General features: G+C 40.5%; 1 protein-coding gene across 1 annotated transcript in view; it reads left to right on the forward strand.

Annotated features, from left to right (window-relative positions):
- Nucleotides 1-4,241: 4,241 nt before the first annotated feature.
- The window catches only part of LOC111147311 (cyclin dependent kinase 14), a 584,276-nt gene continuing 566,330 nt past the window's right edge, over nt 4,242-22,187 (forward strand). Inside the window, exons 1-2 of the mRNA XM_022503295.1 lie at nt 4,242-4,543; nt 11,139-11,170. Of these exons, the coding sequence (XP_022359003.1) occupies nt 4,453-4,543; nt 11,139-11,170 (123 nt within the window). The 5' untranslated portion in view covers nt 4,242-4,452. The remainder of the gene's footprint in view (nt 4,544-11,138; nt 11,171-22,187) is intronic.

Below are 22,187 nucleotides of genomic sequence, written 5' to 3' on the forward strand. Positions count from 1 at the left end.
ACATTCATAAACATACATTTTCTTTCTTTTTCTCTTTGTTCACTTTCCAACTCTATGCCCCACGTGCTTGGCATTCTTGTTTTGGGGGAGTTTTTTTTGTTTTGTTTTGTTTTTTACTTATAATATATTTTCATACTGTTTCAGATCAGTAAATCTGTTTCTGCTTTTGCTGGATTCTAGATTCTAATCAAATCCTCTATATTCCATCTTATTTGGATTAGGATTCATTCCCTTAAAATTTACTGCCAGCATATTAGCCTGCTATTTTTCTTATATGGACAAGATCCATTTATAATAGATGAATAATTTATGTATAACAGAACTAGAAATAAAGTATCTTAAATTTCACATAATTTTTTTTGATGGTCTTCGTCCATCTTATTTGCATGTTAATTACTCCTCATTAATATATCCATCTTGTATATAAGCTGGGAGAGGAAAAATATCACCATTCAACTCAAAATCAGAATTTTGCAGCTATGAATGTCCCTTGAGGTCATCTAGTTCAAGCCCCTCATTTTACAGATAAGAAAGTAGGGAAGTCACTTACTTATCTAAGGCCACACAACACTAAGAGTTGGATCTCCAGCCACTGTTGCTACCACTCAAGGTCTAATTAATACATATGCATGCTTTAAAATTTTTTTTTAAGATTTTATTTATTTATTTGACAGACAGAGATCACAAGTAGGCAGAGAGGCAGGCAGAGAGAGATGATGAAGCAGGCTCCCTGGTGAGCAGAGAGCCCGATGCAGAGCTTGATCTCAGGACCCTGGGATCATGACCTGAGCCAAAGGCAGAGGCTTTAACCCACTGAGCCACCAAAGCGCCCCCATATGCATGCTTTAATTGATTAATTTGATTAAGGTCAACCCATGCTGGGTTCAGCCTCTAGGTAAGCTTATCTGTTTGTATTCAGATTCTGCACCTTTAATTCAGGCCAGCCGAAACTATAACCTTGTGAACTGAAGTTGGGATGGAGAACTGGCACAGATCCATCCTCCCACTGAAAATACATATGCCACACAGATGCTGGATAGTCATCTTGGTTTCTGAGGACAACACATCACTTCTCAGTGGCAGCAATACATTCCACATTCATTTGACATTTAGTTTACAACCACTATGAAATAGACATTGTACTTTTTGGATCTAAGATCCCTGCCCTCAGTGAACTTACATTCTAGGATGAAGACGTCTGTGAAACATACAACTGTGTAAAGAGTTAAGTCCTATAACCGTTCACAGTTTAAAAGCATCCAGTTAAAAATTTCCTTCTTTGTGTCACGGTTTCTTGCAAAACTTACCATTTTAATATATAACCAAGAAAGCGGTTGGTAAGCATATATTGGAAAGTTGGTTATTCATATTTGACAAAGTTTATTTGGTCCATTACTGTCTCTCTTGTTAGGTCTATTGTATACTTATTAGGTATACTGTTAGGTAGACTATTGTATACTATTGTGATTAGGTGAAGTATTTTTAGAGGTGGGAGAGCTGAAGTTTTGGAGTGGGGTATATAAAAATGCAGTACATATTATTTTTATGTTTTAAATTAGTATTTTTATTAGTATTTATAAGTAACTGTTCTTTGGGTAAAACATTCAAATTATACTTAAAGGTATAAAGGGCAAAGGGAACATTATATTCTGGGTATGCATGCTTCACAGTTCTTTGTTCTTTTTAAATTTTTCTTTATTTATTTGAGAGAGAGACAGAGAGTGAGCACTGTACACAAGTTGGGGAAAGGGCAGAAGGAAAGGCAGAGAGGCAGAATCTCAAGGGGATTTCGTGCTGAGTGCAGGACCCTATGCAAGGCTCTATCCCATGACCCTGATATCATGGCCTCAGCTGAAATCAAGAATCAGATGATTAACCCTGGGCCACTCAGGAGCCCCTTTGTTTTTTTTTTAAAGAGAAATATCCTACGTACATAGAAACATAAGTGTACTTCCTTCCACAAATGAGTTAATGATTAATATGCTTTTTATTCACTTACCCTAGATATATTTATACATCAATACATACTGATTTATCTCATTAAAAAAATGTTTACCTACTGTACCTTTGTATGGATATACTATGTTTTACTCAGGCAGAAGCTGACCTTAGTTGGAAATATTAAATACTGGGGAGGTGAAATGGAGAATGTATATCTGTATGTATATTTACGTTTATGAAATAGTCACTGTCAGAGTAAATAGGATAGGCACAGACATACTGTAGTCAAAGTTTATTCATTTATTTTTTTAAGATTTTACTTATTTGACAAGGAGAGAGAGCACAGGCAGGGGAAGAGGCAGGCAGAGTGGGAAGGAGAAGAAAGCTATGCCCTGAGGAGAGAGCCAGATGGACCTGAGGCTTGCTCCCAAGACCCTGGGATCATGACCTCAGCTGAAGGTAGACACTTAACCGACTGAGACACCCAGGCGCCCTGTAGTCAAAGTTTATTAAATTAATAACTATTTCATCTTTGTTGACTGGTAGATAGAACCCATCAGTATTTTGATTGGTTGCTTTTTTCTCTTTATTCATAGCTTCTGATAACTTTCTCCCTAACTAACTGGAGGAAGTGGTAAAAGTCAAACTTCTTCCTGTCTGAGGACATACTTGGTGCTGCCTGTAATATCTAAATATGGTCACTGGGACCCAACATCCTTTCATTTTTAACTCATATTCTTGATGAATTCCCCACCCTCCTTTGCTCCCCACTTGGTTTGACTTCCTGTCTTTTATCAGCAGCAATCTATCAAGACCCTATAATGTGCTCAGTACAGAGCAGAACAAACCCAAGTGTTCTACCTCACAATTTAAGGAAGGCAGGGGGCTAGTTTGTTTTAAGATAAAAGTCTTTTAACAAAACACAAACTCCCCAAAACTTCCTTTAAGCCAAACAGGATTGTCACACGCTCACAGGCTCTTATTACTTACACAGCCAGATGACTCAAAATTACTAAATTTCTATTCATAAGGAGTTTGCTGGCCTCAAATCAACATTCAGGCCCTCCCCCATCTTCCTTCTCTCTCCCCTGGGAGACTGACGTTTGGAGGGCTCGCTGCACCACGTTTTTAACAGAATGAAGACAATGTGTGTTTGCTGCCTGAACTGTTTGTTCTGGGATTTTAAAAAACCTCCCCTAATCCCCTCCTTTTTAAATTTTATTTTTTTGAGCGGAGGGGAGAGGAGGTCACAATCTTTTTGGCCTCCAAGTCTTCCAATTTGGAAATATATTCTAAAACTGATAGAGACGAAGGACTTCTGTTTGCTATTTACCATGGAACTGGGTGTTCATATCAGAAATTAGCTTCATTTACATTCCCATCGGTCACTCAGAGTGACACAGGGGTGAAGGAAACAGAACTAGCCCTGCCTTGGGGGGTTAGAGATGACGCTTCTACCTTGCACTTGACCCCTAAAAAGCGGGCCCACCTTTCCCTTTGGATCTTTCACTTCACAGTCTCCCGGGCAAAACTGGAAAAAAAAAATTCCCTGTCAAACCTGAGTGGTCCCCAGGCCTTTCCATTCCCGGACTCAGAGGCAGTGGTGGCGGCCACCTCCTCCCCCCAACTCCTCGCTCTTTTCACAATTCGTGGCAAGGAGAAAACCACTCAGATAAATGACCGCGATCCAGAGCCTTCCCTTTAGGGGGCCTCCCCACAGAGTGACACGGAGTCCCAGTCGCGGCCAGTTGTCAGCCCAGCCTGTTCGAGGCCCTCCACCGGGCCGGGGGCCGGTCCCGGAGCGCGCGGGCGGGGCGGGGCGGGCAGGACCGGGGGAGGCGAGCGGGGGCGGCCGGGAGGGGGCGCCGCGGGGGCGTGAGCCGGGCTGAGAGGCCCGAAGAGGACGCGGGCTCCGAGCCCCGGAGCCGAGGTCCCGCGGGGGTTCCGCGCCCGGGGTCCTTTGCCCAGGGAAGGCGGGGCAGAGGCGGCGGGAGGGGCGGTGAGGGCGGGGCGGGTGGCGGTTCCGCGCCGCGGCTCTTTTCTCTCGAATCCCCGAAACTCGGGGCTGAGAACTTCTCCCCGCCTGTGCCCCGCGCACCCTGCGACCCCCGGCTCCCTCACCTTGTGCTCAGCCCGCCCCCGCCCCGCCTCCGGCCGCGCCGCCCCCACTGCCGGCCGCCCGCCGCGCTGCTCTCCTTTACAAAGGAGGGAAAATGAGCCGGGCGGCGGCGGCGCGGCGCGGGGCCACGGCGGCGGCGGCTGCGATGGCGGCCGCCCCCGGCACCACGTAGAACGCCCCCGCCCGCCCAGCCGCGGCCCAGGCCCGAGAGGAGCCTGCAGCTCGCCACTCGCCTCCAGAGCCCAGTGCGTCGCCTCCTGGCCGGAGGAGGAGGTAGTGAAGGAGGAGGAGGAGGAGGAGGCACCGCCTTCTCTTTGCCGCGCGCCGTCGCCGTTGTCTGCGCTTCGCTCTGGACCAGTTTGGGGAAGTTGCCGGAGCCCAGTGTCGCCCAGATGTGCGACCTCATTGAGCCGCAGCCCGCCGAGAAGATCGGCAAGATGAAGAAGTTGCGGAGAACTTTGTCGGAGAGTTTCAGTCGCATTGGTGAGTGGCGCGCTGCCCCGGGCACCCGGCCCGTCGCCCCCGGCGCCGGTGCCTCCTCCCCGCGCTTCTGGCACCACCAATGCAGCGGCCACCCGGGCCGGCGTGGGGTGCGCTGCGAGCGGTCGGTGGAGGGAACAGTGCCCGGACCTGGGGGGAGGGCGACAATGGAAAGGAGAGACACCCCTCTCCTTTAGGATCTCGGGGTTCGTTTGTGGATGATCTTAGCCTACAATTTGGGTTCCGTCTCTCGCCACTGGCGCTCGGGCTGTCGCGCCTGCGGTGGACAGGCGATGGGACTCCCCGGGCCCCGCAGCGCACCGCTGCGCGGTCGCCTGGGTTACTTGTTATTTTTTTGCGCGCAGGCTCTGCCCTGGGGTGTTTAGTCAATAATTTAGCTTTGAAAATTGGCGAGACGCTGAGCTGTGCCTTGTTATTGTTTAACACATCCAACCTAAAGGGAAGTGGGGCAGATACCTTGGGACCTTTTGTTCGGTACTTCGGGTCCTCGAAAGCGAGATTTATCTGTTCCGTCCCAAGCTCTCTGAATCTTTCCATTGCAGCAAATAAATGCACGCTGTGAACTTCTCTGAACATTTAGGAATAAGTGTTCCGAACTTCTTAGATTTACCAGAGCCAAAGCTCCAGAGCTATTGTCTTTAAACCAGTCAGCCAACCAACCAAGTGATCTACAAGTAAAAAACGACTGAGAAATGTTTAGGACAGTTAAGAATAAATCCATGTCACAAACTCTAACAGGGTGACAACAGTATTACGTGGAATGGGTTTCTTAGCATTTGGGGATGGGCCATAGAAAACCCCCTCTGCGTCCTCTAACATTATAATTTTCATTTATATACGTAACTGTTTGCAGCAAGAGAATCATACAAGCACTAAAAATAACCCCTCAGATTCCCTAAGAAGCCTTCCAGCCTTTGTTTCACTTATTTAACATGTCATCCATGTTAATGAATGTGTTAATGGAAATTAAGCATAAGGTACTTAATTCCTTAAAATAAACTCCTGGGGTGCGTATGAGTATTGTAGTCATCCTTCCATCCCTTCCTTTAAAAATCATTCTATAAGTGCACTCTAAAATATGCAAACTTTGTTCAAGTAAGAGAAAATAATGGATCAAAATTTAGCCAGTTTTCTTTAACTTAAAATTTCCTATTGGTATATGAAGTCTCACCCAAAACCACTGTAAAGTTATGGTGTGAAACCAATATTTAATCCTGGTTTTACTTATTACATGTATTGGATATTTGCAGTTTCACTTTTACTTAGGGATGCATATGAAGAGTTTCTACATGCAAATGAAGTTTGAAGCCAGGAGGAATGTAAGAGAGCAAGGTGTTGAGTTGGTGTGCATTTTTGAGGAGGATGTTCAGCTCAGGACCCAAACCATTACAGAGGCAGGTTCTGGAGTCTATTAAGCTCTGTTCTAAAACACATTAACTGTATATTTACTAATGCTAATGACTCTGTTGGAGCCCTTCCAGTTTGTGTTAAATAATTCATTGCAGTTGAATCTCAGTAAGAAACCAAGGACATTAATACAAAAATTCCTTATGTTTAAGCGATTTCAAGATTTTGATAGACAATCAGTAAAATTTGGATTAACTACAATGCTGGCAAATGGGGGTATTACAGTTAATTGGATTTTCTAGCTTACTGAGATTTAGTGATGTGAAACTCCTTTTGATTCCAGCACTTGTTAAAATATCTTCTAAGATCTGGTAGATTTTACTTCCTCGCTTTCAGAAACAATACAGTGCAGTGAACATAACTGATTGTTTCTTGTATTGATGGAAGGTCATGATTCTGCATCGTAACTAACTCTCATTCTGGAGAACTGTAAAAGGAGATAGAGAGGTCTTATGTGGTTATGCTTGTATAGCAAACCCAAGACATGCATTGGAAATGGGGTTACAGAAAAATTAATCTGTATTATCTATGTTTTTTCTTTATGTTTTATTTGCAGAGTTACAAAACAATAAAATCAGTTTGATTATGTAAAGATTTTAAGGTGCTTGAGGCTACTGAATGGAATTTTTACTCTGGAATTATGTAGTGCATAGATTAAGGGTGTGGGCTGTGTGTGTCAGACCGTTGGGGATTTGCCATCTTGCCACTTGTAGCTATGTGACCTCGGACAGGTCCCTCAACTTCTGAGCTTCAGTTTTTCATGTACAACTCAGTTTTGTTACTGGCACTTAGCGAAATAATGCATATGATGTCCTGCGTGGTATGTAGTGCAGACTCGATAGGTGTTTGTAATGTTATTATTGGTGATTATATCCTATTGACGTAATTGATCTTCTAGGTTGGAAGCAAGAGAAATGAGGGGAAGAAGTGGCTACTGACTTTATAGTCTAAAAACAGGATGGGTTTTGGAGTTAGTCTGGTTTGGGTTTGAACCCTGTTTTCCCAGCTTGCTGTGTGTGTGCCTTGGGCAATTAGCAGAATATCCCTAAACCCCAGAGTCCACATGTATGAATTTTCTCAAGGTTGTTGTGAAGAATAAATCAGGTAGGACACATAAAATATCTAGTGCATTTGAAGAACAGTACTGGGGGCTTATATTCTTCCTTCCCATTTCTGTTTATTCTCCATCTTCCTCTTGTCTTCATTGGTACTTCATGAGGAGATCCAAGAGTGAATGGTTTATTCTTGTTGAATAATCTGACATTTCAATATATTCATTCCCTTCAACCAATCTATGATGGCTTTTGAAATAAACATACTGACTTAATTTTGCCTTTTTAGTATGATTCAAAAGTACAGCTTGTTATATGGCAAAATATACAGTATTGTTTAGCCATGAGAAATTAGTCATCTATAGAAAATGAAGATAATTTTTGAAAGTATGTGATATTCAATGTTTATTATTAACAATTTTGACTATATAAAAGTGGTAACGCTAATGTTTAATTTTTTCACACATGAATGATCATGTCAACTTTGTCACTACCCATCCCAAATACAGCTGATCTGAGATTGCTATATAATATAAGGTCTAATAAAACACATTTGCTTTCAAGCCATAGCACTCTAATTTATGACATCTGCCAGAGAGTGACTTTAACACAGTTACAGTTCTTTAAAAGATGGGTGTAACTGAATTTCAAAGTCATCCTCTGATTTCAGTGGTGAGTGTTTATTGTTTTCTGTTAAATAGTGTCAGTGTGTTCACTTATTTAGGAACTCCTGCAGTTGTCTCATGTTTTTCTTTCTTTCTTTCTTTTTTAAAATTTTGGTTAGCATAAAAAATGACAAATGGGAACTTAGTTGTTAAAAAGTTTATATTAAAATCCTTTTCCTCTTTTCCTTCTTTCTTTTAATTTTTTAATGATAGCTTAGGAGGAGGAAGGTTTTCTGTAATATCTGGTATAAGATTAAGGTCAAACTGGCATTTCTTCATATTCATTTGAATGCATTTCTTCATACTTGGATTAATTTGTAGAGAAAGGAAGTTTATACTCTGTGATACTAGAGATGAACCCCATGTATACCATTTCTTTAAAAAGTGTAGTTTGTGAGAGAGCTGAATGAAATGAAGAGGTTATGGATACACTGAGTTTTGGGGTTTGTTACCTTGTGCTGTAAGTGTATAATGTGGGGTCCAGCTGTCATTTGCTAAGTCCATTCTTAAGGGTAAAGGTTCAGGCACAGAATGTAAATATAGTACTATATTCTCTCCTAAAGTAGTGTCAGAAGATTTTAATTTGCAAACTATGAAATGGAATTTTTATCTATGATCCTTTTGTAATAGAAAAGTGTATATGGTTTTCATATGCCAAAACTTTAGCATTTGTGTCTTAAAATGTAAGGGGCTATGATTTTGCCATTGAGGTAGAACTCATTAATTTAACAAATAATTATTGAGTAGCTCATATGTGCCAGGTAGTGTGCTGACATTCAGACTCAGTGGCCACTGTTACCAGTCCTTGAGGACTTTAAGAGAATACACGCCAATGAATGGGCATTGGCAATATAGAGTGACAGATTTTACCAGGAAGATTAGCATGATTTGCTGTTGGAGAATATAGGAAGGATACCACTTTAGTCTTGGTGAGATCATGGAAAGCTGTCTAGAGGAAGCAATGTCTGAGCAGAGGACTAAATAGGATACCTGATTATCTTAAGTGATTTAATATATACCCCTTTGTTAACCTATAAAAATGTGATATGCCTGCTATTCCAAGACATTGTCAAAAGACAGTTGTGAGTTTACATTTACATGAATGATTAATGACAATCAGGGAATATAATCAATAATGGATGTTTTGTGCTTGTTTAGGTCAGAGTTGATTCATCAGTGACCTGATAAATATTTGGCAGAGACATCTTTAATTGGCCTTTGTTGTTACTGTTAACTGCTGTTCAGGGCAAGGATTCCATATTTATAAGAAACTGAATAAGGTGTCGATCTACTTATAAAGGGTTTCAACGAAGCTGTAGATTTTTTGGTCTTAAAATATTCTTCCCTGTGGCATCTTGGGCTTTGAGAATAGAGTGCCAGGGAGAGAATCTAGTTTCCTGCTCCTTATATTTTAGAAAATACACCTGCAATTCCTCTTCTGTTTCTTCCTTCTCTTTTTGCCCTCAGACCCCACCTCTTTATCCAGAATGGTGAGGGACTTAGGCCAGCAAGAAATAGTCCTGTCTGGATGTCGAAGACATTTTAGTTTTTTGCTTTCTCTCAGCTTGAGGGTCTTCATTATGTTTGCAGTTCCTCAAAGGATTGTATCGACTAGTAGTCGATAGTAGTTCCAATTGGATGCTTTGCTTAAGAAAACCCATGGCTAAATTTGGGAACTTTTATCATGTCCCAAGTAAATAAAGTATAGAAAGTTTGTGCTGTGAATTATAAGCTTGGTGCTTTAGCTTTGCATCTTGCATGACAGCCACATATTTTTTCATTGATCTTTGTTAAATGAGCTGGGTATGAGGCTGTACAGTGATTGACTTTGTATTTGAAATCAATGAGGTAATCAGTTCTTACCTCCCCCATTTTTCTTTTTTCTTTTCTTTTCTTTTTTTTTTTTTTTAGATGAACAACTTGCCTATATTTCTGTAGGTCACTAATACGTCATCTAGGAATCCACACTCAAGTATGTTGATTAGAGGACATGCCTTAGGTTTGAGGGAAGTGAGGGTTGTAGTTTAGTAACATGGTTGGCTGATATTTAAAGAAAGCCTTCTAGATTAGAAGTTTTACATTCTGAGTTAAAATATAGCCATTAAGAATCATCTAGGCTCTTACAGCTTTCCATCAAAATAGCTTATTTTAGATTTAATGTAAGTTAAAGCAAATACATAATAAAATGTGTGTAAGTAATTGAATGCAAGATAAGCCATTTGAAGCTAGGAGAAAGGGCTATCTTTTAATTTTTCATTCAGAAGAAGTTGTCCTCCAATAAAGCAAGTAGAGAAATTTATTACAGATGAATTTCTTAGGCAAAAAAGAGAAAAACTAAGCATTAAACTTTCAGAAACATTTTACCTCCCTCAGTCTACCCTCATCCACCTTAACTCTCTACAACCAACCACATCTATAGTAGGAAATAAAATATCCTTTTCAAGCTTGCTCGGCTATATAGTATAAGCTCTGAAATGATGGCTTCAGTTTAAGCACATGACTTCTCTCAGAGCTTAATTGCTAACATGATTTGCTTCCATTGCTTTTGTTAGAACGTAGCTTTCCAAGTAAGAGCTACACAAGTGCTTCTATCCTGACTAGAACACTCTACTATAGACCAGTAAACACCTATGCACAATTCTATAAATTGGGAACATTTCTCCAACTAGTGGTTTCAGCTAAATTAGTTCCTTTGTGCATTCTCCTTAATATGAAATGTTCCAAGTAATTGTAGGATTTAAGGGTGTTTGCCAACAATGCATGAAATACTTCTCTTTCTCTTTAGAGTAATAAAATTCCAGTTCTGAAGCCATGCATATTTAAATAAATTTTAAGTATTTGCTAATTCATAAAATATTCTGAATGTATTGTTTCCTTTGGTGATACTTTGTTATAAAATAGATCATGCTGAAATGCTTGAATTATGTCTCTGTAGTGCTTATTTTACATGCTTAGTCTTTACTCACTGTATTTAAACTTCTCACGGCATGAAAATCTCATTCAGGGCACTGTGCAGAGCGGGTGTCATCCTGACAATGGGTTTGGGAGGACCACACACCATGCCTGAGGAGATAATGCTCAAAACCCAGAAGTTGAAGGGGAAATTTCTTTACAGTTACTTTTTGATGCTTTCCTACTTTTCATTAAAACATTTTCCTACTAAAGAAGAGCTAGGGGAAAGATACACATACTTCTTTTCCATACTTAGGAGGATCACCCATTTACATATTTATGAAAGTGTTTCACAGAAAAATGGCTGCTGTGCCATTCTCTGTCTCATTTGCAGCTTTCCTATTTGTATGATAACATTGTTATTCAGGTTGGGGTACAATTTTACTTTCTGAAATGAAAACACCATACTGCTTTGTTTTCTTTCTGTTTTCTAGGGCTTAGATGCTTAGTCTCTTTGAGATGTTTCACAATAACTGTTTCCTTTCCCTTTTTATTTTATAGCTTTGAAGAAAGACGACACCACCTTTGATGAGGTAGGTTAAATTTCTTTATCTAATGTTAGATGTATTTAATTACTGCCAGATACAGTTAATAGGTGCCAACTTCGCACTTAGGAAAAAAAATGCCTTGAAAAAAAAAAAGATGACATCTCTCTAGTTACGTTATACTATTTTCAGTTTTAAGTAATCATTCCAGTGAGTTTTGGTAGGAGTCAACAGAAATATGTCTTTTTAAATGAATAAAAGATACCCACCGGCTTTTGTACTGCTGCCTTCTTGATGGTGGTGGAACTGGCAAAGCCCAGTGGGATGTGGGTGCTTAGGGCAAGTCTGGAGTTGTTGGCGAGATGGGCACCACGGCTCCCTGCAGCCCTCCCTTGAATCAGGGTGTGATGTGAGGCTGATGCCACGTATTGTGTGTCAGACTCCCAGAGGAGAAGCTGACTTTTCCTGTTCTAGTTTTTCTAGTCTTTGTATATCAGATCTGTCTTTATCTTCTTGCTACAAAGTAGCAAAAAAAGTCTGTTCCAATAAGGCTGAGGGTTCCTATGTAATTAATAGCATGTTGAATGTGATTTTTAAATTGTATTCTTTCCTGAGTTGCGTGTAGTATCAGTGGGAATCACCAGAGACACAGTGTGTTTACAAAATATTCTCATGAGTGCTATAGAGTGAAGTGTTTCATTGTCACCATCCAAAGCCACAGTTATTGATCTGTGTTGTAAACTGGGTCATGTGTGCATGCATATTGGGAGTTTATTGTGAACACAGTGGTATGTGTACACCCAACGTGCTTATCCTGAAGCCTAATGGAGCCTAGAGTAGTTTGGCTCTGGTTGTTTGATTTAACATTTGCCACTTCCATGAAATATGCTACCTGTCCTCCCTCTGCTTTTGTGCTTCAGAGAAGTGAGGACATTTGTGCTCATGGAAAGTCTCCTTGACCTTGTGGTTGGTGGTGGTGTAGGGCAGCACCACTCAGAGAGAATCTGCTCCAGATTGGGATTTCTGGATGGGGCCAGTGACCTTTGCCTCTCACGGTTGGCTGCTTTGTCTGATGCACCTGTTCTTTTCTTCCTGGTGCCCAGCTCTGTGGAGCTTCATGTCCCTGGACTCCAGAGCAACTTTCCCTACCAGGAGTTCTGAAACGTCCTGTAAAACTTAGTTATTCTAGATCTGAAGCAATAGAGGACTATTTTCCTCCCTATCTGTAGTGGGTAATAATGATGTTCTCCTCTAAACCTGTATTTCTGGAATTTCTGCAGTGTTACTGAGATGTTTTTAGGAGAGTATTTTCTTCTCAGAAGAAATCAGTATGAGAATGTTGGACACCTTTTCTATCTTTTTAAAAGAAAAGTCTCCCCTCTAATTATGGAGGTAATTTAAGCTTACATCAAAAAAAAAAAAAAAAAAAAATAAGGAAAAGGAGAAAGAAAAATCTCCCAATCCTATTACCTAGCTACAACCACGGTTGAATGTTCTTCATGCTTTTTTCTCCTTGTTCAGAAACAAACAAAAAAACATAAGCCATATATTACATCCTGCTTTTTTTCTTGTAAGCAATAGCATGGTATTTTCCCATGTTTTCACAGAGGACTTCTAATCATTATTAGGGATTTGAAAAACCTCCTGTTTAGTTTAAGAGCCATTGTTAATGCCCGCATGTCATTTTGTCATGTGGCTCTGCAATTAGCTTTCAAAAAACTCTGAGGCTGGAGCCCAGATAAAAGTTATGGATGTATCAATCCCGTAACAAGCTACCCTCCTTTCCCCGGAAACCTCTGCACAAAGGCCTGGATTTTGTAATTTGGGGCAAAATTATTCTTAGCTTTTACGAAGTATTTCCTTTCTCTGCATCACAAGAGATTGGTTAAAAACCTCAAATTAGTAAATTACAGAGTGGTATACCTGGAAGAGATGTTGGAAATCACGTGGTCAACTTCATCATTTCACTGATGAAGAAACTGAGGTCCACAGGGGCCAGAGAATTTCCAGTTAATTTATGGTAAGGGCCAGGGTCAGAGGGTAGTCGCCTTCCGGAGTTCCAGTTTATACCCAGGCATGCCTTTACTACTACCGTCCTAGACGTCTAGGTAGACCTGGAACTCCGGAAGGCGACTACCCTCTCAGGGGCAATTGACTGACTTTTTCCAAACTTTTTATCCAGTAGAGATATTTATCTCCCTCCTAAGATTGTTGTGAAGATTAGATAAGCTAAGTATGTAGAGGTTACGGTTAGTGATGGACACATGTGTCTCATAGTTGGTATTGTCACGTCCTTGTGTTTCTCCTTGTTGTCGTCGCCATCATCATCATCATCATCATCATCATCATCTCCTTACCATTGTTCTCACCATAACATCACCTGTACTTGGAAGACCTATAAGGAGGAAGGAAAGATTTAGTTCAAAAATAATTAGAGCTATAAGGAGAGTTACTTTTGGATACTCCTCTGAAATTCCCTATGAGGCTTCATATGATGATTTACATATTAAAACTGTGAAAATATCTGAAACCCATCACTTTTTAGACTCCTCGAGAGGATGCCTACTGTTCAGCTTTGTAATCTTCAGGTGTCTTGCACGTTTAACATTCAATAAATATCTGTTGAATGTGAGCAAATATCTGTTGCTAATAAGGAGAGAGAGTGTTGAACCGAATGTTAGACCAGGTGGATTCTTCTTTGCCAGTTTCTAGCCATGCAGTTTTCTCATTTGTAAAACCGTCAGGTAGATGATCATCTTGAAGTTGCTTCCTGAATCTTTAGATGTAGGCAAAAATCCTTCATAGCCATCAACGTGAACTTACAGTTTTACTAAGATCAGAAAAGAGCACCAGGTCTATGATTAAGTAAACAGAAAGTCACCAAGTTGTTCTATGACTGTCTTCAAACTACACTGTTAGACATTTTCTTGAACCCTTGTCTTGGTCTTCTTTTCCTCTTGTAGCCTGTTGGAATTCAGGAAAGACTTGACTCTTGAACCGTGGGGGCTGGGTCAGCTTCTTAGATATGCATCAAGGTGTGACAACTCTTCTTACTCAGTATTTATGAGACAGAGGGCTCCTTACCTCAAGGCTGGAGTTTAGTTGCCACTCCCTGATTGCTACAGAGGTTTTCTCTAGGGTGTGTGTAAATGTTTGACCTTGAAGAGGGGAGGAAAGAGATGTATACCTATTTGAAATACTTATCCATTTATTCTTAAATAGGCTGAAATACCATGACTGCAAATTTTTATAAGCAGCCTGGAATTAATTATATTCAGGAACAGTATTCTAATGGTTATTGTAGAGAGAGATGAGGCACTTTGGAAGTTAGTATGAAGGCATGTTTACAATAGGCATTTTTGTTGGAGTAGGAACTTTTGTTGAAGCCCATCTTATTTTGGGAGAGGACAGTCATTTTGCCCTTCATTCATTATATATCTGGGCCCTAATTAAAATAGGAAGCATTTTATGTTCTGTAGGCTTAATCTATGCATTTGATGGATAGACTAACCATTTATAAGGATATCCTTATATCTTTCTATAAAGTTGCAGAACTTTCTGAATTCTTTCTCACTTTTTTGTACCTAGTAGATGTCATGGGCCATGTCCCCTGAGTGGTCCTATTTTCCCTGTGCCAGTGAACAATACTGTACTATGACTTGAAGGAAGGTTTTGAATCTTATTTATTTCCTGATTTGTTTTAAAATGAGACCTAAAATATAAAAGGTAAGAAAACACAGTTAATCTCTTCCAATGTAAAAGTACTCTGCATAAAACTTTTCGGACTTTGGAAGTAAAAAATTCGGAGTAAGTATAAATATATGTGTATAGAAAGAGTTAGAAATGTCTAAAGCCACAACAGTTTATGAATTGTTCTGTGTAAATTAAAAAGGTTAAGTTGTGTAGTTTTTGTTCTGCTTCATGCCTTTGTTATTTTAGCTTCAGTGAATTGCCAGAACAAAGTGTTGACTCTGCTTGGTGATTGAGTGAGACATAGAAAAATTCTAGTGACTGAAATAAACCTTTGAAATGCAAAGAGTTTTGTTTGTTTGTCATGGATAATCCAGATAATTAAGCACTTACTTGTTGAAAAAAATGAACGGTCATTTACAAGTTTTCTAATTCTTCTGTGCCCTGGTCAGTTGTTCCCTGTTTGCAAAGTAGAAGGGGCTGCCACCACAGGTTTTGGCATCTTCCAGCTGTTTTAGTTTTTGTATCCTAAGGGAATGTGTAGAGAGCGTCTGAATTGTCTTAACGTTTTTACATCTGATCTGTAACTTCCTCAAGTACATTTTTACAGGTTAACTTGCTTCCTCTCTGCTTAATACAATAATTTTGTGTGATAGATGGGGGTAGTATGCATTGATCTCTGCTTCTAGTCCAAGCCCCTCTTCGTAATTTTGTTTAAAGATATGCTTGTAATACCAGAGATGATAGAAATACAGCAGGGATCTTGCTGAGAACAGATTCTAGGAATTAGGTACAAATATGATATGGGGATACCCCTGGGCATTATTTTCCATGCACTGCGGTTGGTGGGAGCTGTTGCAGGTTTTCACCACCTAACTACTGTTATCACCTCAGGTTTCAGAGTCTGTGAATAACGTATTACATTGTATACAGCCATCTAGCTTCGGACTTCTCTGACTTCCTCATCGAAAATATTAAATCCCAGTAACAGTCTTTCCCTGTTAGCTTCCTCACTCCCTTTATCTCTTCTTTGCTGGCTCCCTGTTTCCAGATGACCCCTTCCTTCTCCACCTTCCTATCCCGTTCTTCATCCCACATCCCCCTCCTGTTTCCTTCTCTGTTCGCTCATGGTACATCACTCCCTTCCCAGTAGCTTCAGTGGCTGTATCGCTTTGTACTTTGCTGGTAATCTACCCTGCGGGCCCTTGATTTTGACCTGGCATCTTTTCCTCTCTTACCCAGTGGCTGCCAAGAGCTGCTTGAGGAAATCACTCCGTCAATAAATTTATCGTCTCTGGCCTTAGCTGGAACCCGAGGCAACTGTCTTGCACTGTGTGACTGGCTTGTTTCCTGCTGAAATCTTTCCACTTCCCTCAAACCTTCTAGCTACCCTTCTCCACCCCTCCTTGCTTTAGGAGATGACTTTCTCTCTGTATTAGTTTGCTAGACTTGCCTTAGAAAAATACCACAAACTGAGTGGCTTGAACAGCAGAAGTGAATTGTCTCATAGTTCTGAAGACCAGAAGTCTGAAATCAAAGCATGGGCTGGGTTGGTTACTTCCGAAGGCTGTGAGCAAAGGATACATCCCAGGCCTCTTTCCTTCATTTGTAGATGGCCTTCTTCTCCCTGTGTGTCTTCACATCACCTTCCCTTAATGAGTTTCTGTGGATCCAACTTTCCCTCTCTTATAAAGACACCAGTTCATTAAGGAGGGCACGTGATGTAATGAGCACTGAGTATTATATAAGACTGATGAATTGCTGACCTCTATCTCCGAAACCAATAATACATTATATGTTCATTAATTGAATTTAAGTTAAAAAAAAAAAAGAAAAAAGAAAAAGACACCAGTCATACTGAATTAGAGGCCCACCCGCCTCCAGCATGACCTCATTTTAATTTAACTAATGACAACTGCACGCATCCTATTTCCAAAGAAGATCACATTTGGAAGTATGGGGTGGCAGGTGAAGACCTCAACATTAGAATTGCTGGTGGGCATAGTTCAACCCGTGACACCCTCCAACTCCTTTGACTACTTAGTATTATTAGATGTCAGCACCTTGCCTGCACAGATACCTTGATTGGCTTCAATTTTACCTCCCTTTTTCTAGTCTTAGAGGAGGAGGTGTCTTTTCTCCTCTCCTAGGCTAGTTCCTCCTATTTCCCCCTTCATTCCTGTCGAAGCTTTCACTCCAGAAGCTTGTGTGATCAGTTCTTTCTGTCCTTATCTGCTTATCTTTTCTTAGCCTGTCTCTTCCTCTGCAGCATTTCAGCAGAGGCACTGAGCAAGGGCAAGTCTTCACCATCTCTTCGGTGGCGGGGGAAGCCCTCCATCCACCATGATCATTTTTTCACACTCTCCCTGAGGAGTCCAACCATTCCTTGCTTTTGGCTATTCCCTTATTATACTCACATGCATGTGGCTGACCTCGCTTTCTGCTCTAACGCCACACCATATGTTAGATGTTTCTGCCTCTGTGTCACCTTGTCACCTCAGTCTCAGCACATACAAAATATTCCTAAACCTGTGCCTTTTCTCTTGCCCATATCAGCGATTTTCCAAGGCAGAAGCAGCCTGACTCCGTCCTGAGCTTCCCTCCAAGCCCCACATCCTGACACCTGGCTTGGTCCTTGTTGCCTCCTGCCACTTCCCTTACCCCTCCTGAGCCTCTCTTGCCTGGGCTTGTGGTCATCTCCTCACTGGCTTCCCTGTCTACAGCTTGCCTCCTGTTCCAACACTGTAACAGATCTGAAATGCCAAGTGTGCTTTTCTCTTGCTTAATACTTTAAAAGCTCTCTCTGCTGCAGGTTCAAGTCCAGACTCTTAACTTGGCATTCAAGACCTTAGACAATCTAGCTCTGGCCACCTTTCCACCCTCATCAGTCATCTCTTATTTTAATGCCTTCATTATCGTTCCCACTGCCACCACTTTAGTTTAGGACTTTATCACTTTTACCTTTTTTTTTTTTTTTTTTTTTTTTAAATCCCAGTAACCTCTGAATTGGTCTCACTGTTCCATCTTCTCACTCCTCTGTGCCACCCTTCCCCAAATATCCTTCTTGTCATGATACTTCTTGATTCAGAGATTTGTATGGCAAATGTTTATTGATGTCTGTTTTATGTCAGCCTCTGGATATGCTCTGAACCTGACTCTCAGTCTAGTAAGTTTCACAGAATTTAATCCCCCTGGCATGTACCTGTTGGCCGGCTCCTGTCATTCTTGGAATGTTGGGCCTTGGCACAGAGTCAATGTCACTCTCAATAGTGAGATTTTATATGACTTGGTATCCACTTTTATTTTCACCGTGGTCACGTCTGACGTCTCTGGAACTGGTCCCACACAAGAAGTATAGACTACAGACTATTCTCTGATTGTGCCAGTAACCTGGTACATAGTAATTTTTCAAATGCAATATTTTGGGCTGCTGACAAAGAACCTCACTTCCTTCTTCATTCTTTCATTGAAACTTAGTTGAAATTTTTGGATTCTTGAAACTTTGTGCTTTAGTTTTTCCTTTCTATAAGTGTTTGATCACATTTACTGCCTCCCTAATTATGGTAGACATGATTACAATAATTATGTCTAGTCCCAGACAGTGGCTAGAATGTCTGGGTAGTGCTGTAAAAATTCAGAGAGGAAGAACATGTCACAAAATGTAAAATCTATGACATTTGAGAGAATTAGTCACTTCCATATTCTTAACTCCCGAGAGATAGAATGTTCCAGAGGTTGAAAGCATGAGTAGGGTCCCGTTTCTTTTTGTGAGCTCTATGCCTTCTGGTGGCAGGCCCGTTAACAGAACCAATGCGAAGTCTCCTCCTGTAAGGTACTTGGGGTTCCCTTACTGGGTGTGCTTTGATTTGCATGTTTGGATTCTTTGTAGAGAGCTGACCTTTGGTGTAGGGAGGATTTTTTTTTTTTTTCAAATTTTTGAAAAGTTTTATTTTCAAAAACAATTTTTGAAGAGAGTTACTTATAAGACCATCAATGTAATAAAAACAATTTGTCAGTCAGTAAATATAAAAACAAATATTAAATATCACATAATTTTACTTATCTCAGTATACTGTTTTATTCTAAAAACCTCACAGTTTGACAGTATATTTTCAAAGTCACCCTAGTTTCACTGGATATCACTAAATTACTCTATAGATTGATGCAACAAATTTATTTCTTATTATCAGTTGGTATTGTTCTAAAAGTTGCCATAATGAAGGAAAGGTGGAACTTAGTGTGGTTTTGAGTTATATCTTCTTAATTCTTTTATTTTTTTAAATTTTTTATAAACATATAATGTATTTTTATCCCCAGGGGTACAGGTCTGTGAATCGCCAGGTTTACACACTTCACAGCACTCACCATAGCACATACCCTCCCCAATGTACATAACCCCACCCCCCTCTCCCAAACCCCCTCCCCCCAGCAACCCTCAGTTTGTTTTGTGAGATTAAGAGTCACTTATGGTTTGTCTAGGGAGGATTTTTAATACAACTTATGTACTTAGGATGTTCTTCAACAAGAACAAAATGGGCCCAGCCACAGGGAGTATGTTATACCCATTTTCTTTCTCACTGAAATTAGAGCCTGTGATTTATAATCTACAAATCCTTAAATTGCTTGGTTGCATTTGAGATGGCCTCTTACTGTAGGCACTATAATGATAATTGAAATCAGCTAGGCGGGGGGGTGAAGGTTTTCAGAGGACTGGAGTCATGCTCTGTACTTGATCTGGAGTGTGATGCCCTTCAGGTCAGTGTGACAGACATACCTTTCTAAGTGGCCCTTATCTGACAGATGTACTTATTAAATTTTTTTTGTAGTCTAAAACACACGTAACTCTTTTTATTCTCCTTGTCGTATAAATGTACAAAAGGCACAATTACAAAAAAATTGGAACCAGAAAATTGGTCTCCATTTTGCAAGCTTGATTCCTCCAGGATGCCTCAATGTGAGTTGTTTTTTTTTTTTTAAAGATTTTATTTATTTATTTGACACAGAGAGAGAGATCACAAGTAGTCAGAGAGGCAGGCAGAGGGGGAGGGAGAAACAGTCTCTCTGCTGAGAAGAGAGCCTGCGGGGCTTGATCCCAGGACCCTGAGATCATGAGCTGAGCCAGGACGAAGGCAGAGGGCTTAACCCACTGAGCCACCCAGGCGCCCCCCTCAGTTTGTTTTGTGAGATTAAGAGTCTCTTATGGTTTGTCTCCCTCCTGATCCCATCTTGTTTAATTTATTATTTTCCTGCCCTCCAAACCCCCCATGTTGCCTCTCAGCTTCTCATATCAGGGAGATCATATGATAATTGTCTTTCTCTGATTGACCTATTTCGCTCAGCTTAATACCCTCTAGTTCCATCCATGTCATCGCAAATGGCAAGAGTTCATTTCTTTTGATGGCTGCATAGTATTCCATCGCGCGCGCGCGTGCGTGCGTGTGTGTGTGTGTGTGTGTGTATACCACAAATTCTTTATTGATTCATCTGTTGATGGACATCTAGATTCTTTCTATAGTTTGGCTGTTGTGGACATTGCTGCTGTAAACATTCAGGTGCATGTGCCCCTTTGGATCACTACATTTGTATCTTTAGGGTAAATACCCAGTAGTGCAGTTGCTGGGTCATAGGGTAGCTCTATTTTCAACTTTTTGAGGAACCTCCATGCTATTTTCCAGAGTCGTTGTACCAGCTTGCATTCCCACCAACAGTGTAGGAGGGTTCCCCTTTCTCCTATCTACCAAGACAAATGTCATAGGCAATACTTATACTTGGCACATTTCCCATGGGCAAACTCTGGAATATGCCAAAAGCCTGGTACTCTAACTGCAACTCAGCCCCTTTCTCTCCCACTCAATACTCACCAGCACCCTCGCCAGCATCTGTCATTTCCTGACTTGTTAATTTTTCTGCTTAATTTTTAAATGATGTGTGATAAGTAGCTTTTTTATTTTTAGTATGTGTAAGTCTTTCTAAATAGCGACTTTAAATTCTAAATTCCATGATATTATATGCAAGCATAAGGAATATGTGGACCAGAAATTTTTTTAAGGCTTTTACGACTAAAGTAGAAAAAAAATTGTTTTAACATGTAATTTTCTTTTTCAAGTATTTATTTGTCAGAGAGAGAGAGAGAGAGACTGAACAAGCAGGGGGAGTGGCAGGGAGAGGGAGAAGCAGGCTCCCCGCTGAGCGAGGACCCTGATGCGGGACTCTTTCCAAGGACCCCAGGATCATGACCTGAGCTGAAGGTAGATGCTTAACTGATGGAGCCACCCAGGCGCCCCTTAACATGTAATTGTATATTCAGCTTAAATCTTGTCAGATAGAGTACTTAGTTGACTTTTCACTGATAACACATTTTTCTAACCTGGCAGATCAGACTCCTAAGTATTGAAAGAGACTTGGAATTGAACAGTCTTGGAGACTTGGAGTCACCAGTTCCTTGTGCTTATTTGTGTTTTCTCAATCTGTGTATACTCTCATGTGAGATGTCTGTAAAGTGTGATGTCTAGAAGGTATCTTCATATCCATTGTATGGGAATTAGCTTTCTAGTCTACACAACCTCAAACATGTTGTTACAACTCTGTGTTCTTATCAGCTGAAGTATTAAAGTGTGCAAATAATTTCCTTTAAAAAAATGTAGAGCAGATTGATGTCAGTCGCTTAATTGTTTTTTGGTGTATTTTTTTGAGTGGGAGAGAAAGGGGCTGAGTTGTAGTTAGAGTACCAGGCATTTGGCATATTCCAGAGTTTGCCCATGGGAAATGTGCCAAGTATAAGTATTGCCTATGACATTTGTCTTGGTAGATACAGATTAGTCTGTTCCTCTGCTCTGTTCTTTGCCTTAAAGCTAGGCTTGTGACTTTAACTTAGTTACTTCAGAACATTATTTGTTCTATTTTAAAGGATTTTGGAAAAAGATTGTACCAGCTCTGTAAAACACTGATGAGTGTGGAGGGTGAGTTTCTAAATGCCTCCTAAAGATTTCAGTGCACTTCCCCCACTAAAATCCCACACTTTGAGAATACTGCTGCAGTACTTAGCCAGGCTTCTTTTTCGGGAGTATGTCGTATCCCACAGGTATGTTCAGATGATGGAAATGACTGAGAGCTGCCTTTCTGTATATCTGTTACTGAACTATTAGAAAGGAATTGAAGATGGGCATTCATATAGTCACATGTGGTCTGAATTTTTTTGAAGAGCTCTTAATTTCAGATTATGCTTCCTGATTTTTGGCTCGGAAAATACAGTCCTAGTTCTACAATTGTGTGTTTCTTCATATCTCAGTTTTATAGATATTTTAGCCAAAAAAAAAAAAAAAACTAAGACAGTGATGAAGAATTTTTTTAACAAGGAAGGGGCTAAATAGACATT

This window comes from Enhydra lutris, unplaced genomic scaffold (genome assembly GCF_002288905.1).
Source record: "Enhydra lutris kenyoni isolate GAN:26980312 unplaced genomic scaffold, ASM228890v2 scaffoldscaffold16, whole genome shotgun sequence".
Taxonomy (NCBI): Eukaryota; Metazoa; Chordata; class Mammalia; order Carnivora; family Mustelidae; genus Enhydra; species Enhydra lutris.